The sequence below is a fragment of the Panthera uncia genome (assembly GCF_023721935.1).
Source record: "Panthera uncia isolate 11264 chromosome B3 unlocalized genomic scaffold, Puncia_PCG_1.0 HiC_scaffold_1, whole genome shotgun sequence".
NCBI classification, from domain to species: Eukaryota; Metazoa; Chordata; class Mammalia; order Carnivora; family Felidae; genus Panthera; species Panthera uncia.
This window is the reverse complement of record NW_026057582.1, coordinates 101,699,709-101,716,578: the sequence shown is the minus strand read 5'-3', so window position 1 is coordinate 101,716,578 and position 16,870 is coordinate 101,699,709. Positions and strand designations below refer to the sequence as shown.

At 45.4% G+C, this 16,870-nt stretch overlaps 1 protein-coding gene across 4 annotated transcripts; it reads left to right on the top strand.

Annotated features, from left to right (window-relative positions):
- Positions 1–387: 387 nt before the first annotated feature.
- Positions 388–8,701, top strand: LOC125910059 (uncharacterized). 4 transcript variants are annotated; one of them, XR_007453839.1, is made up of 4 exons: positions 388–937; positions 2,890–3,369; positions 3,883–4,099; positions 8,484–8,701. XR_007453839.1 is itself a non-coding variant. In XM_049613727.1 (3 exons), exons 1-3 carry the CDS (start codon positions 734–736, stop codon positions 3,889–3,891), a joined length of 693 nt encoding a protein of 230 aa, XP_049469684.1. In that variant the 5' UTR covers positions 388–733; the 3' UTR covers positions 3,892–8,701. The 4 variants fall into 4 exon arrangements, 2 of the variants coding, with proteins under 2 accessions (XP_049469684.1, XP_049469683.1); XR_007453838.1 differs by having other exon boundaries at positions 6,157–8,701; XM_049613727.1 differs by having other exon boundaries at positions 3,883–8,701.
- The last annotated feature ends 8,169 nt before the right edge of the window (positions 8,702–16,870 follow it).

The window sequence follows — 16,870 nt, the reverse complement described above, 5'->3', positions numbered from 1 at the left end:
TTGGTGAGTTGGTTCGATGTCAGCATAGAGCCTGCTTCGGATCCTCTGTCTTATTCTCTCTGCCCCTCCCCAACTCAGGCACACCTGCGCTCTCTCTCTCTCTCTCTCTCTCTCTCTCTCAAAAATAAATAAAGATTTAAAAAAATTAAAATAGAAATCTCCCTCTTAATAAAGCGGAACACACACTTTGCAACAAACATATTTTAGAGCTGATTTGATTAATTCATTTGAAAACCAGAGCTCTGGGCAGTTAGTTGCTTCTAGAAACATTTGTTTTTGATTTAACATCTTTGGCAAGACAAAAAGATAAACAGAAATGATGTGGATTCTTAGAGAAAGACAATGTTCCACTCATTTTCTCTCTGAGGAAGCTTGCTATATATTTTTTTCCTCATGTCAGAAATACATGGAGTGTCTTTTCACAGAGAAATACCATACTTCCAAAATGGCTCTTGTCTTCATGGGGCTGATAATCTAGGAGGGAGATACAGTACAACACAGGGCCAAGTTGGAGCGTGTGGTTAAGGAGTAGTTCAGACGAATCCCCCACCGTCTGCATTGGATTCCAGTTTTTTATTTTTCCTTCTTTTTTTCCAAATTGTTTTTTTTTAAATCTTCCCCCCCCCTTTCCTAATTCCCAGCTTCTGAGGAGGAGACGCTCTGACCTCATCTGTGCTGGCAACAATCAAAGCCCATTGTGCTGCTTGTTGGGTGTGCCTGTCCTGCCCTGAGAATGTGGCAGCTGGTTGGCCATTGTGGACAGAGAAGAGCTACTGTCACTTATCTTGACAGGCTACTTTTCTGTGATGTGGGCAACCCCCAGGCCCCACTTCACAGGATAAGAGAGGAGCACCGGTTTGTAGTGGGAAGGCCTACATGGGGGTGTCAGAACTACCCTCACCTCTGGAAACCTGTCTCCTCACTGGGACCAGGACAGGTGGGTTCTGAAAGCCCTTCTAGTCCTTTAGGGGGGTGGAGTAGTTTGAACTGTAAGTAAAAAGCCCCAGTTGTAATAAGCTTCCCATTCTTTTTTTTTTTTTTTTCATGTTCATTTATTTTTGAGAGAGTGAGAGGGAGCGCAAGAAGGGAAGGGGCAGAGAGAGAGGGGGACAGAGGATCTCAAGTGGGGTCTGTGCTGACAGCAGTGAGCCTGATGCGGGGCTTGAACTCACGAACCAAAGATCACGACCTGAGCTGAAGTCGGATGCTCAACTGACTGAGCCACGTAGGAGCCTCAGCTTGGCATTCTTTTAAAGAATGGCAGGTACATTTGTCCTTGGTGAAATTTAGAAACCTTTCTAGGGATCAAACCTGCAACTCACTTGTCAGCCCAGGCCAATTGAAGGAACACTTAGCACCTACCATATATAAAGCGCTGTGCTAGCTGGGGACACAGAGAGAACCAGTCTCCGTCTGGGCCCTTTGGCCTAGGGAGGCACTGAGGTAAGGAAGAAACAATCAGGTCTAACTAAACTTTATCATTTTCATTGCTCTTAAATTTTAGAATAAAGTTTCCTTATTTTAATTCTTCTGCAATAAAGTAAACTTATATATTAATATGTACATAATTATTATTAATCTAAGCACACTTGAATTCCACACTTCAGAATTGAATTATAAAGCACAGTCTTATTAATGCAAAAAGAAAATGGACGGGGATGCTGACGGATTTAGTTACCTTTTATAAATGCTGAATTGGCTTCTTGAATTAAAATAATCATATGTGTCTCTTGAAAAGATATTTACACTGACAGGTTATAAATGCTAACTAAATTCCTTTCAGACCAAGCAGCCAGGCCCTTAGACTGGAGACATTTAATTTAGGAGAGGTGAAGTTTAAGATTAATTAATCATTTTAAGTTATTTTTTTACATTATTTATAATGCTTTAGTAAGTGCTCCAAAGAAGAGCCAAAGTCTTCTTTTTGCAAGGAGCGTCTATTTGTGTTTTCAAATCTGTTATTCAGAAGCTGTGCCTTTGGTAAATTTGGATGTTGTGTCTTCCTGGGAGTACTTACCACTGTTTTGTGCACAGTTTGATTTTGATTTCCAAGGTTCCAGGTGTGTTTGTGTAATTTGGATTAGAGACACTGTTTAGGGCCATGAAGACCTTTTGCTGTAGGTGCCACAACTCCTTCCTTTTAGGCATTTCCTTTCATTTGACTTTTCTTACTTGAAATCCTATTTGCCTTACATTTTTTTTCATCCAGTCAGCATCCTCTGGTTTAAGGTAGTTGAGAAGCAGGTTATTCCCGCTAGCATTTACAGCATGTACACAGGAGGCAGTAAAGCAGATAGGAGAGAGCAGAGCCTTTTCCAGCACACTTAGAGGCTCTGTTAAGTTCCTTAACAATAACACGGAAATCATAATACCCGCTTCATGGAGGTGTTGGAGAGATTACATAAGATTATATGCATAAAGTGTCTGCAGGATGCACAGTGCTCAGGGACCAAGTAAACGATAATAATTAAATCCCGGTGGTCTTTGATTTTGTAATTTTGGCCTAATATTCCTGCCAAATATCTATATTCACATACTGTTATTACACTTAATAGATTGCCTCAATACCTGAAATCACACAAAAATTAACCGTGCAAAACGTATATTGATAGCCCTATATTAATAACTCTTATTTAGTGCTTAAATAATTCTGTTTTCCTGACATTTTTTAACTCCTCTGAAAATGTAGGCGCCCCTCGTACATGGCCCCAGAGTAGGGCAGAGCGTCTCTATCTGCTCAAAGCATTACTGGAATCTAGTTCCTGCACGCGCGTGTGCGCGGCAGAATGGATTTTATACTTTAAAGGGACTAATAAAAAGACCAAAATGCTTTGCAAATGAAGTGATGGCGATTTAAAAAGAACAGCCACTATTTGTCTCGGTTTTCAGACCTCCTGTTTGAAAGGGCTGTGCCTGGATTTGACGCCCAGACTTGAAAGTTCCCTGAACCAAGAGAACCATGTGCGAAACACATCAAGGGACTCAGGCTTCCCAAAAACCCAACTTCATTGTTTTTCTTGGAGGTGGAGAGAGCTGCTGTTCAGAAAAATTTCCAAGGTTTCTGTGATTTGTTATGAATTGAAGGTCGTTCCCTGGATCAGATTCGTAGGAGGCACCGGAGTCCGCCCGACGGTCAACGTGGAAGCAGATGTGAGCTGGCAATTGTGCAGCGGCGGAGAGAAAACACTCATTTGGTTTGCCTCCTTGGGTTTCACTTTGCGCCTCTCCAGACTGTCTTCTCCCCGATTTCCACTAGAGGGCGCCGAGCCCCCAGCTGTAGGGGTCTTTTCTGATCCTGGTCCCAGGGGCCTGCTGCAGAGACTCCAGAGGATTCTGGATCCAGTTTGGGGTTCAGGGTTCCCTCAAAAGGTGATCCTTCGACTCCCTGGAGAGGGTGGGGACCTGTGAGAGCCTTATACTTCAGGACTGGGATTTCGGAAACCCCAATGAAGGCTTTCTTTTTTGATCTTCTCTGTTTCAAAAGGGCACTGGCAGAGATGAATTATGTTGGACCCCAGGTCTCTGGGGACTCTACTTCCTGAACCCCGATTGCCAGGCCCCTGCAAACACATATGTGCTTATGGGAGCACTAGACTGGAATATTTGAAACCAGAACTCCAGAAAATCCACAACAGATGTTTTCCCTGAAAGACACAGGCTCTCTATCACTGAGCCCCCGGGGTCTCCCTGCCCCCTGCCAGCCATGCTCCTGCATTGGCATTGTGTGGGTGAGGGGGATCACGCCTGACTTAAAATTCTAATGGACAGGTCAGTGCTTCCTGGGGCTGTAAGTAGGCTCCCTCTCAGCATGCTCTGTAAGCAGGAAGGTATGATGAATGTCTACCAACCCTGTCCTGCCTGCCGCATTCTTTGTTTCTCCAGGTTGTTTGAGGACCTAATTTTGAGCGACCTGCCCCTGTTGAAATTACTTCTGCCACTTTGGAACGTCTGCTGAGAATAACCAGGATCCGCATTTCCACTGTACTTTGTGCCTCACAACATACTTTTGCGGGTACTGTGCCATCGGTACTTCCGCGACCGTAAGGCATGACTCCTCTCCTTCCCACCTCACGGATGAGAACAACAAGGTCCAGAACGAGTAAGCGCTGGCCCTGGGACTTGAACTCACATCATGTGATTCAAAAGGGATTGCTCCTATTTTGGGGGGGTCTTGGCAATATTAAGAATTCATTTGGGTTTGACTCCAGGGAAACCCTTCAGACTCCGCGAGCTTCACATGGGTGTGCATTATCAGGAAATTATGACATTCCCTCCAGACACTCTTCAGAAAATGGCAGCACCTATTTTTCCTGGACTGGTTGAAGGGCATCCTTTCTTAGGGCAGCGGGATGGACTGGACAAGCCCTGGAGGTGGCTTCTAGCCGTTCTGTTCTGCGGAACAAAGCATCCAGAAATAGACGAATCGGTCCCTTTTACCCCAGTAACATTTGTGGCTAACTGTATGAAAACAGGCCATATCCAGTCTAATTCATAACTACCGTAGAGTCGTTTTAGGAGGTGCTCATCTCAGTAATAGATTCAAAAATTCTCTCCGGTTTAAGACCTCATTGTTCTGGAGCACGGCGGCTGTCCCGCGTGAAGCATGCAGTTCTCTCCGTGGCCACAGGGTGGCGGGGTGACCTTAAGCTTCTTCCTCGCCTTTGGACAGGAAACGCAGCTCTCATCAAAATGAGCAAAATGGAGCAACTCGGAGCGGGTTCAGAGTGACATACACTTCACGTTTATAACCCCTTAAAAAGGGAGCGGCAAGCGCTCTGTTTCCAGAATGTCAGCGATGGGAGGTAGTGAGGAGAGGGGATGCTGGGTTCTGAGACAGTGGAAGAGGCTCGTAGTGTGGAGGGCCAGGTCTACTGCAGCCCCTGGCCTGGTTACCTGGCCGAGGCCGAGGGGGCTGTGCCCTGCGGAAGCCCACCGTTGGGCCTTCCAAAACTATTGCTGTTCCCCTTCTTTGTCTCGGAACCTTCTTTCCTGGGGCTCTGCTTTTATAGATTGTTTGTCCCCAGGATGTACTCGTTATGTCTTAAAGGGGTGCTTTATGCTGTGTAAGTTGGGGAGGGGGGTGATGCACCCTCCAATGGGCAACAACCCCTTTCTGAGCCTCAAATTGAGACATAGGCTTCTGACATGAGGGGCCGTATTTTGGGGGAACGGTGAGGAGATATTTAAATGTGGATTCTGGGTTGTACAGGCACCTCCCACCCACACACGGTGGAAGCCTGGAGAGACTTGAGGGAGCGTTTACCGCTTGCCTACTGTGGGCATCACGATGCAGGTGCGAGCTCCCGTGGGGCCAATGCGGACCCTACTAGGTGCTGACGGTAGGCGGATTGGGCAGGAGCCTGACCCACCCCACTGATGCCCACATGGAAACTGTCAGCTTTCACCTCCCGCACTTCTGCCAAAGCCCTGGATGCCGCCGTGTGGAGACAGCAGAGCTTTAGTGTCATTAGCTCTAGTCTTCTTAGCCGGCCTGGCAGAAGCGATGTTGAATTTCAACGTGGGAAGTTTCCAAGCACATCTTGAGGGATGCAGGAGCCTCTAACACTTTTCTGTAGATGTGATTAATATTCCTTTCCTCAAATTTGAGACCCACGGGTGGGTGTTTGTGTATCAGACACACGCACACATAACACACACATGCCTCGGAATGGGGAGGCATTGCCGTTCAGGTTTCAAGACGGAGGCTGCGTGTAATAGCTTCTTTCCTCCTTCTGGATTCACTTTCGCTTCAATATTTATGTCATTCACTTATTAATCTTTTACAGGTATTCTCAGAACACCTACTGTGTGCCAGGCAAATTAAAATGAGTCAGAGTCAAGCTTATTTTTAGAAAAAGACAGACCCCAGGGAATCCATCCTTTTTTTTTTTGATAGGGAAAAGGCAGGGCTGAGCCGTGTGGCTGAGAATGAGGGTCTGGAGCTGCCGCCTGGGCAGGAATCCTGGCGCGGGTGCTCCCTGTCTGTGTGTTGTTCGCTCAGTTTCCTCATCCTCATATGTGGGTAATGGTAGGACCCACATCACTCTGTTGTCAGGAGCAAACAAACGAGTAAGAAGGGCTCTGTACCATGCACGTGGAAAGAACACAATACACACAGAGCCCTTACTCTTCGTCTTTTCTCCTTGTGAACTAAAGCTCCCCAGGATCCTCGTTAGGCTGAGATCTCTCCTGTGCTTATGGACCAGCTAACATGGAGACTGAGGGTGAACTGGACCCGGCTGTTTCTGTTTTGGGAGCTGGGGGCAGCTGAGGAGGCCTGTCATCGCGGCCAGCAGGGAAGAAGCAGGTGGTGACGGAATGAGCTCAGTGATGAGCCATCACTCTGGCGAGTGGGGCAGGGGGGTGAAGACGGGCGACCCCTGCTGTGGCCTGGACTCTGATCGAGGTGACTGCCTGGGAGTCACCATCCTCCTGAAACATCACTTGCCGGTCTTTACACAAACTGAAGTCCCTTAAGGAGACTGTGACCCTCAGAAACAAAGAAAGACCCTTCTTCGGTCAAGAGGATTCTAGGGCATCAGGAGATCACCTTTAGAGAAAGTCCAAGCTCTGGTTTCTGAGGGATCCCCCAGGTCATGGAGCCCCTGTGTCACCTTTTAGGGCTCAGTGATCACGGCACAGCTCCATCCATGATGGTGCCCATGGGGCAAGGCACCCCTGACAAGGTAGTGTCTACACATTTTAGTCTGGTCTTTCTAGAGTTGTGGCTTCACCCTGGTTCTTCCAACCTCATTCCTGAAGATGTGTGGGAAGGAGCCATGTGCATTCGTCCCCAAGCCTTGAGTCCCCTGGATCAAGAATGAGTGACCCCAAGCTCTCAGGATGGGGGGGGGGTGGGCAGCTCCTGTCAGGGAGGCTCCAAAAGGCTGTGAGCTGAGATCCACTGGGGGGGGCTTCAGGCTGCCCTAAAACCAGGCCCGCAGTGGCTAATGGGCAGGTGTGGTGGAATTGTGGGTAGCTCGGTGACACCTCGGTGCCACTCAAGGGGGTGCTTTGTAAGTGTCTTCTGGGAGAGCGGTGGGGAGAGGGCATGAGAGCAAGAAGCCCCAACACCAGGCCCCAGAGGGGGCATGAGATACCATAGGAGGGGTGAAGCTGGGGATCTGAGGTTCTTTGTTAGCCAGGTGACCTTGAGTAGGCTATTTCACCTTGTGGGGCCTCACTTTTCAAACCTATAAAACAGGAAGAAAAAATTTTGCCTCCATCACTAGGCTGGATCAACACGAGTCCAGCTGCTGTGTGCAGGTGGCCGTGCTCCTTAAACAGAGGCTTCTGCTCTGGGACTGGCCTGTCTGCAGTGCCCATCCAGGCATTCCTGGGGTGCCCCCTGCCTGCCTCCGGCTCCGTCTGTCCCAGGTGAGGAGCACTTGGGCTATCCGCAGCCCATCCGTCCTCATCACATGACCAACATGTGCCCTTTCAGGAGCTAGGTCCAGGTCAGGCTCGAAGTCATCAAGCTCTGACCTCACCAAACTTCCTCCTTCCTCACTCTGCCTTCCACGTGTGCTGTGCTCCCTGACGCTGAGGTCCCTGTGGGGCGCCTCACCTTTGCTGACACCCTTTCCTTCACCCAAACCCTCAGGTTCCTCAGTCTCCAGGACTGGTTGCCATTCAGCTGACGGGGCAACACAGGCTTCATGGTGGTAACACCATAACCTCCCATCCCCTCCCACCCTCAATCCAAAGTGCTCTCTCTGCAGTGCCTCGAAGTTGGCATAAAGAACAATATTTGAGCCCCATGGCAGGGCCAAAGGACTGGAAATTCCTCTTATCCTAGGCTGTTTGGGCAGCTTTGCCCTAGTGTCAGCTTTGCTGCTGTGATTCCCCCTCATCCACCTCCATTTGAGCTTATGGCAAGGACACTTACAGTGTCCCCTCTCCTTGCACTCCTCCCCACACCCCCCATGCCCCCAGCACCCAAGCTGCTGGTCCCCCTGCAGGCCCCACTGACATGGACAGTACAGTAGATCCAGGAGGGTTCAGGGTTTGCAGCATGACTAAGATATGTTGCCATTGACAAGATGCTCATAGGCTGAGTGGGGGAGACAGCCTGGCTTTAGATCTGGCCTCATTCTTGCATCTGTAAGATGGATTCAGGCAGGTGCCTCAGGTGAACAATACCAACCATCCTGGGTGTTCCTCACATCCGCTGATGCCAGGCCGTCATGTGTCCCCATTGACAAGCATATACTGAGCACTTCCTAGGTTCCCAGTACTGCCTGGGGTGCTGGGGGGAACTTTTAGCAAACAAAGCTATTTGCCTCATGGAGCTTCTGGTTTCGGGGAGAAACAGAGGAAACGTAAAACGACATAAATTGTTATGTCTATCAAAGTGGTGATAATTACTTAATTGTTACCTTTGCTTCTGCCCTTGGCATGCCAGGTGCTGCTACTTCTGGGAAAGATCTAGATTGTCTGCTGTGGATGAGACCTCATTTGCTTATTCTGATGTTTTCATGCAGTCCTTCTCCGCCAGAGTTCCTCATGGAAACCACAGAACACAGAACATGATCTTAGTGACAATTTTCTCAGCTCTGCCAAGGATTGTTCAGAACTAGGACCACTTTGGATGCAGACGAGAGGAGCAAATTCACTACATACAATGGATGTCTTAGGGCACTGGGCTTTTATTCCCCCCTCCGCTTCTTTGTGACAAGTTTTCCATTTTTCATCCTCTGAACATTGGTTTCTCTCGCTTCCTGCCTCTTCTGAAACTTTTGTTTTTTAATCCCCCTTCTTGGATTATTTCCTCTATCCTTTATCCTCCTGAACACAGAGGAAGAAACAGAAATACGGAGCAGAGGTACTTTCATTAGTGATGGGTGATGGTTCTTGATTTGAAAATCTACACGCAGAGGGGTGGGATCTAAGACAAAAATTGTTGCCATAGGTAGCCAAACAGGACTTTTTTCAGGTTAACCATTAAGAAAAAAAATGAAATCCACTCATTTCATGCTCCTCCCTCCACAGCAGCTGACTTTGCTAATAGAATAGGGTTCTCCTGGATTAGGGGGAAAACAGGGCAAATGAGAAGCTGGGCAGAAGGAGGTGCTCTGCTGATGGTGGTGGGATTTGCAGACTGAGTGCGAGAATAAGAGGCTCTGGTTATGAGCAGGAGTCCCTGGGGCCACTGTTATATCGTTTTCCTCCTGTCTCTTCCCTAGACCCCTGGCTCCTTTTTTCAAGGGTATGAACCCCATTCAGTGTGGGCAGAGGCTGTGGTCCCTATTCACTGTGGTCTGGGGTCTCTCTAACCCTGGGTGGAGCACCTGGAGGACAAGGAGAAAAGTAGGACTTCCTCCTAAAAGTGCCCAGCCCAGCTGTGACTTTGATTCTGAAAGAAGGCCTTGCAGGTTGAAGACAATGATTTGTTATTGTTACTGTTTAATATTCATCAAATGCTTGTAATGTGTTGGACGACATTGAAAAAGATTTGTGGTGGGTAAAATTAAACTGAGCTCAGAACTGGCCTGCTGCCTCCAGGTCTGGCAGGCCAAGTTCTGGTTTCTTCTGCTTGTCCACAAGAATGACCTCAACCAACCAGGAATGGGAAGCCACCGCCACCATAGCCCTGCTGATAATTCTCCTTTAAAAAGGCATGAATTCCTATAATCTTTCCTGCCTTGGGTTACAGAGGGGGGTGATGCTATGGTTACCTTCAAGAATGAAAGATCCAGGGATGTAAGGTGACCCAAAAAAGTGGCAAAGCAAATCAGTGTGAATGACATCTTTGAGCCAAATCTACAACATCAGCAAAGCTGGGCTTCAGTTTTCTCCCCTTTCCCCTGGTTTGGATGCTGCCTCTGTAAGACATGTGGACTCCTCTTACTCCTCCCGCCTCAAGACCACCTGCCAGGAAATGATTATGTATGCTCATTTGAACTAAAGAATGTTAGAGAGAGAGAGCAAATAGGCCAAAAATGGAGTCACTTATGCTAAGCCCCATGTCACCAAGCTGAGACTTAACACTGCACTTAATTACAGTTTCAGTCTCCCCCTGGGAATCTTAAACCAGTCAGTCTGGAATTACCTGGTCTGCACTAGTGAGGTAATCTTTCTGAGACACCCCTGAAGCTCCCTGAAGGAAAGTGATCTTGCCACAACCAGTTCACTCTTTGCTGGTAATACTTCCTTGTCCCACTCTCTTCTGCCTGCACAAATTGGGTTGGAATGACACTAGGCTACCCACCAACCTCATGAAAGTGTCCATGATACAAGGTAAACTGTAAAACACCACACAATCCCCAAGCCAATGGCACATCCCTCTTAGGTATTATTTGGCTCCAAGGTACCCAAGGCCTAGTGAAAGAAATGTGATCCTTAAGTTCTGAAGACTTGAGTGTGCTATTTTCTGTTATACTTGCTTATTTTATGTCCAAGAACTGTGGTTCTAGAAACTAAAAGTATCTACAAAAAGGCGAAATCTTAACTAAAAACAACTTAAAATACAATGACCATTATGGGGAGTGTTCCAATCAGACAAGATCATTCTTTTAAGACATGCACTTGAAAGCAAGGATTGCTGGGTTAAACAGACAGAATAGGATACCTATTTTAATTGGTATTCACAAGCTTCCAAAAGGCTTCAAGATTTCAAAATAGGGGGCGCCTGGGTGGCGCAGTCGGTTAAGCGTCCGACTTCAGCCAGGTCACGATCTCGCGGTCCGTGAGTTCGAGCCCCGCGTCAGGCTCTGGGCTGATGGCTCGGAGCCTGGAGCCTGTTTCCGATTCTGTGTCTCCCTCTCTCTCTGCCCCTCCACCGTAAAAAAAAAGCGTTGGAAAAAAAAATTAAAAAAAAAAAAAAAGATTTCAAAATAGCTTTTTCTGAAAGATTCATTGCAAAAGCTAATGAAAAATTAAAGACACAAGAGGTACCTAAAACAAAAGACTGCAAGGCTGACATGACTCCTACTGCTTCTCTCTCTCCTCTTTTACCTGTGTCCTCATTCCAGTTATCCTCTGTATGAATTGTCTTTCCATTCTGAACAGATTACACAACCATAAACAGAAGTCTACCAAGTTAATGACCTTACAGATATCCCTGATATTTACCTTTGAAGAAGCACTCCCAGGATGTGCTCTGGGACTCTTGAGGGATTTTCTGGTAAACCTCTGTGTTATTCCCTTAAACAGCCAAAGGAAACTAAAATTAAAATTACGGGAAAATGTTCTGGCAGATAACAGAGCCTACAGATGGGGTCCTGGGAAAACTGGCAAAAACCAGGAAAGGGTAAGTGTTCTTACCATAATCTCTGCCTGTAGTTTCTACTCAAGGCAAGAAAATAAAATTTCCTGTGATTCCTTCCTTTCCAAATCCAGACCCATTGGCTATTAATCCTTTCTTTCCCAGGGACAGCCATTACCTTTTCATTTGTCTTGTTTTGTGTCCTGATAATTTGGCTTTGTAATGGTCAGATTGGAAGCCCCAAAATATGGCCAGACAGAAATGTGGTTTGCACCCCATTTGTGGCAGTCTATGTGTAGACAGAAATATGGGTTGAACTCCATGTGTGGCTGGGGTCCTACCTGCCAGCCCTCATGGGAATTGTCAAAGTCTTGCTTTCTTCTGGTTATCTTTGGGAGTGGCTCTGGATCCTAGGAGTAGTATCTTTTATACCCTCTTTGGGCTTGCCTATTACATCCACGGCAGGTTATTTAGTATTTCCAGGAATATTTACTGTTTGTCTTGACTGAGATCTAAGGTGTTTGAAAGGATTTTTTTTAAGTACCTCTGTGGTCAAAGGTTGGCCAAATTGGAAGCTGATTTTCAGAGCCTGATAGAAATTTTTTTAGGTCTTCTCTCCTAAACTAAATGTACCTGGGGCCAGGAGGGAGGAGCACCTTCTGAAATATTTTTGAAGGGATTTACTAAGAGATTCCAAAGCACAGCTATAAATCCAGAACATAGAAATAATGTGGTTTGATAGGCAGATCAGCTCCTTGATGTAATTTTGGCTGCAGCTTAACTCTTTGAGTAATTAAAAGCAACTGGCATTATCTTACAAATCTTTGCAAAACAAGAAATACAGCTCTAGAAACAATTTAAAATCCACTTATTTTTTTGTCCAGTCCCAGAAATTCCCCTATTTATCTCAAAAAGCTTGTAAGTATTGTAAAAATTCTGACCTTAGGAAACAAAATCCCTTCTTGAAGCTACTGGCATTCTTTTCCCATGCCTTTGAGATGTAAGTGTTCTACCTGGTCTTCTCCAGAAACTCTTATCTAGGTCACCTCTTTGAAATGGAATTTCAGGGAGGAAACTCTCAATGGAAGGAAAACAAAGAAGGAAAAGGTGATTTGCAACTTTGGTGAATGAAAACTCTTAACTGTGCTATGGCCACTGAACAGGGAAACTTAAGTTACTCCTTCTGCCAGAAACACAACTGGGATCTAACTTCTTTTATAACCAGTGCTCTTTGTATTAGTTTACCTGATTCATTTCCAGAACTTCAGAATGAAATCTGCATCTCTGTTTGTGTCTGTCTGTAGATTTATGTGTGTCTCCATATTTATATGTTATAAATGTGTGATATTTTTCTACCTCCAGATTATATTGCTAAATTAATTTATCAAAGAATTCTATTTAATTGATTCAAAGATATCTAGGAGTGCCTGGGTGGCTCATATGTTAAGTGTCTGACTCTTGAATTCCGCTCAAGTCATGACCCCAGGGTTGTGCGATCACGCCCCACGTTGGGCTCCATGCTGAATGTAGAGCCTGCTTAAGATTTTCTCTCGCTGTTCCTCCCCCTCCCCACTTGCTCTTTCTCTCTCTAAAATAAAATAAAATAAAATAAAATAAAATAAAATCTAATTAATAGGTAGGAGGGGCCAAGGTGCTTAACCATTACTCTGTAGCATTATATGTATCACACTTGGGATGGTTTCCCATGGCCGGTGGGTTCAGCCCTAGCTGAATATTAGAGTCCTTTGTTTAGTGGGGAGGGTGCTTTTAAACCATACCAATGACTGGGTCCCTTTCCTGAGATCCACATTTAATTGGTTTGGTGGGAGAGAAGGAAGAGGATTGTGTTTAGAACACTCCCCATGTGACTGCCATGAGAAAGCAGAATTGAGAACCCCTCCTAATGAGGAAGGCCAGAGAGAAGGGCAGCAGACATAGGGGAAGAGGTGAGGGAGGCTTTCAGGAAGATTTTCTCCAAGGACTGAAAGGGTGGTGGCTGTGACTGTGCTTATTAAAGAAACTTGATCCTGAGTTCTGGGAAGTAGTACAAATGAATTAACTCTGTTCTCAGGGAAGAGAGGGTATGGAGTGGCTGACTCAGAGGGTAGCCCTGAAAGGTATTTAGTTCAGAGAGACCAGAAATTTGGGACTATTCCAGCAGCCCTCAGGGCCCGATCTTTGTTTTTCTTCCACCACCCCCCACCACCACCACCACATAGTGGCTGGTTTGACTGGAAGAGCCATTTGCCATGAGCACTGAGGTGCCATCGAGGAGGACCCTGGGAGGGGAGAGAACACGGCATAGGGAAGACCAGGGAAAGAGAATATGAACACCTGGAATTGTGCCACCAGCATGAGAATCCTTCCATAGCATGGAGCAATGGGTCCAGGTCTCAGGAGTTAGAGTTAGTCTCTCTGTGGTTTCCCTCCCAGGGCATGCTGCCCATGCCTCCACTAGATGAATCCCAACAGGCCAAGGTTGGTTGTTCCCCATTCTGTCTTCATCAGCACTGTAAGGGCACCTGACAGTTCAGGAGTAGATCTTGTTCATCTGTGTACTTGGGTGTGTTTAGAACACTCCTCATGTGACTGCAGTGACTGCAACCCCAGTGCTTAACGCAAAGCCCAGACATAATAGGTGTCCAAAAGGATGACCAACTACCCTAGCTTGCGTGAGACTGAAAGGATGTCCAGAGATGGAACTTTTAATGCCAACATGGAGAGAGCCTCGGAAAACTGGGATGGGTTGATCACTTTAGTGCCCACTGACACCTCAAAAGCAAGACCCCAAACTGGTGAGTTCTAAGCCTTCAAAGCTGCCTTGGATAGTGTTGGCATAGCCTGTCTGGAGAGCAGCTGTCTTCACAAAGGATGTCTCTGACATGGCATGAAGACTCTACCAAGGTCACTGATCTCACCAATTATTTCCTGTTTGTTCTGACACGTGGAAAATAAGTGATACCAACTATATGGATGATGGAGGAGGAAGTAGGGGAAACAACATCTTAAATCAGAGACCAAGAGTCTTCAGATTTAGATGGGAAACTTACCTCTGCTTCTAACTGAGAAGAGAGGAATGTTTGGAAAACAACACCTGGCTACACGAATGGTGCCTGAGAATGGAAATGTACCACGCACATTACATAATAATTATCAAAATAGTGGTTACTCTCTTTGAACACTTACCTTGCGCTAGATGCTGTAGTAAGACATTTTTTAAACATTTATTTGATAAATATAGGAAAACATAAAAAATTAAACCATCCTCTAATCCCAGTTCTGAGATGGTAGTTGTGATTGGATAAAGTTAGACAGGAGAACACTTCTGCCTTCTCTTGGGCCATCGAGCGTGAACACAGTTTTGGAGTGTGTCCTTCTTGACTTTCTCCAGGTGACGCAGATGTATTTATGTCCATATCTTGCAGACGTGTTTTTACAGGTGGAATGAATAGGTACGTTTGGTCTGCAACTGTTTTTGTATTGTTTTTAGCATATATAGACAACCTTCCTTCCAGGTCATTGGCTATTGATCTTCTTTGTTCTTTTAACTTCTGCATAACATTCAGTGTATGAATCCAACATAGTTTTTCTACCTCTCTTTTATTGGTAATTTACTTATTTCAAGTATTATTATATTATGTTAATTATATTCTATTATATTATTATAAAACAATTAAACATGTTTTACATATTTTACATGTGTGTACAAATCTTTCTGTTGATCATAGTCATATAAGTGGGGGTGTCTGGACCAGAACTCATCTACATTGTGACCTTCATAAATACTGTACAATTAACATCCAGAAAAATCCAAAATCCAGTTTATATTTCCAACTCCATGTCTCTACAGCCTTGCCATTACTGGACGTTTTCATTTTCAAAAAAACCATTTGCCTATGCACCTATGAGTACAATGTGATATTTTGTTGAACATGCTTTTTGTTGATCATCTTTTTGGCAAGAATCTGAGCAGCTTCTCATTTGTTTACTGGCCATTTAAATTTCCTCTTCTGGTTATATCCTCTACCTAGTTCTTCTATAAAGTGCTTGTGATTTTTCTACAAATGCATTACAGATATTTTTGCATAAGACGCACATTTTGAGCATTGTATCTTACCTATTTTTCTATAGTTTTTGTTTTTCCAAGAAGGTTTTAATTTCAATTTGGTAAAATCTGTTCATTCATTGCAGTTTTCTCCCTCTTCCTTAGATTTTATATGATGATACCATCCTTGCTAAATTCTTTGCCCATATTCTTGCATTTAAATGGGAGGCTCAATCAGTTAAGCATCTGACTTCAGCTTAGGTCATGATCTCATGGTTCATGGGTTCAAGCTCTGCATTGGGCTCATTGCTGACTGCTCAGAGCCTGGAGCCTGCTTTGGATTCTGTGTCTCCCTCTCTCTCTATGCCCCTTCCCTTGCTTGTGCTCTCTCTCTCTCTCTCAAAACGTAAATAAACATTTAAAACAATTAAAAAAATAAATGGTGCAAAGGGCCTGGAAACATTTGTGGGACCTTAGGAAATTGAGTGACCAAGTGGAAAAAAATGTAACATAGAACAAAGATGTCATAGATGTTGCCAGGTAGAAACCAGGCCAAAAAATTTTGTTATGGGGGAAGTTAGCATACAAAAAGCCCTCCCATCCTTTTCTTACCTTCTCTGTTCATTTTTCGGTTTTAAAACACTCATTTTAGAAAATATGCCTTAATTGTTGTAGTTGTGAGCTCCCTGCCCACCCTCCCGCAGGCTTCCCTGGCTGGGCCACCAATGCCACACCCTGGCGAGATGAAGCTGTCAAAAAACCCCAGAAAACAAAAAACAAAGAAAAGGTGGAATGGACTACCTAGGGTGACAGAAAGTGAGTCCTTAGTCACTGAAGGTGTTTAAACCTCTTGATGGTGTATTTATATAGAAAAGGTGGTCCTAGTTCTAGTGAGTGGTAACCCGTTTCTCACCCTGAGATTCTCTGATTCCGGGACCCAGCAATGGAATATATTAATGGGAAGGAATATCTTATGATGTGTTTAACAGTAGTAGAACTGGAAATCTTAGAAGGGGATGTGGCTATACGAAGTTTTCACTGGAGTGCAAATCCCAACAGGGAGGGAGGGTGCTGGCGGAGAGGGCAACAGGAGTCCTATTTTAGGAGTGTGTGGATAGTACTTTTTAAAGACCTAACACAAAGCTGGCATGGAGGCAAGATCCAGGAGTGAAGGAAGACTTCCACCATCTGGCCATCAGCCTGAGTCTCAGGCAGCTAAAAACAGATAACTTCTTGTCTTGCCTTACTGACAATTTCATCTCCAAAGGGAGAGAGAGCAAAGAGGAATACTGGTTAATTGGGACCCAAAGGAATCTACCTCCTATCTGAGGTAGGAGAAGACAACGCCCCAGGAAGACTGTGGTCCCAGTTGTGGAATCTTTCTAGAAGAGGAAAGAAGCTGAGGGTAGAATGGGTAACATCATCCCCGCATAACCCCAAAAGTGTCGGAGAGTGGAGGGGTGACTCTTACCCACCACAACCTTAAAGATGACACTGGTTACAAGACAGGAGGCTCCCAATGTTCTTCTGCCTATAACATCATAAGGGACCCACAAGAAAGAGGTGGAAAAGCTTGTAAAGGAACCAGTATAGCCACACCAAAGAAGGGAGAAGTGTGC

What these genes read in the sequence shown, in the direction of transcription:
- LOC125910059 (XM_049613726.1), top strand. Translation starts at nt 734, where the DNA reads ATGTGGCAGCTGGTTGGCCATTGTGGACAGAGAAGAGCTACTGTCACT. An exon ending in CCTCACTGGGACCAGGACAG is followed by an intron (nt 938 to 2,889) that starts GTGGGTTCTGAA and finishes CTCGGTTTTCAG; the next exon opens with ACCTCCTGTTTGAAAGGGCT.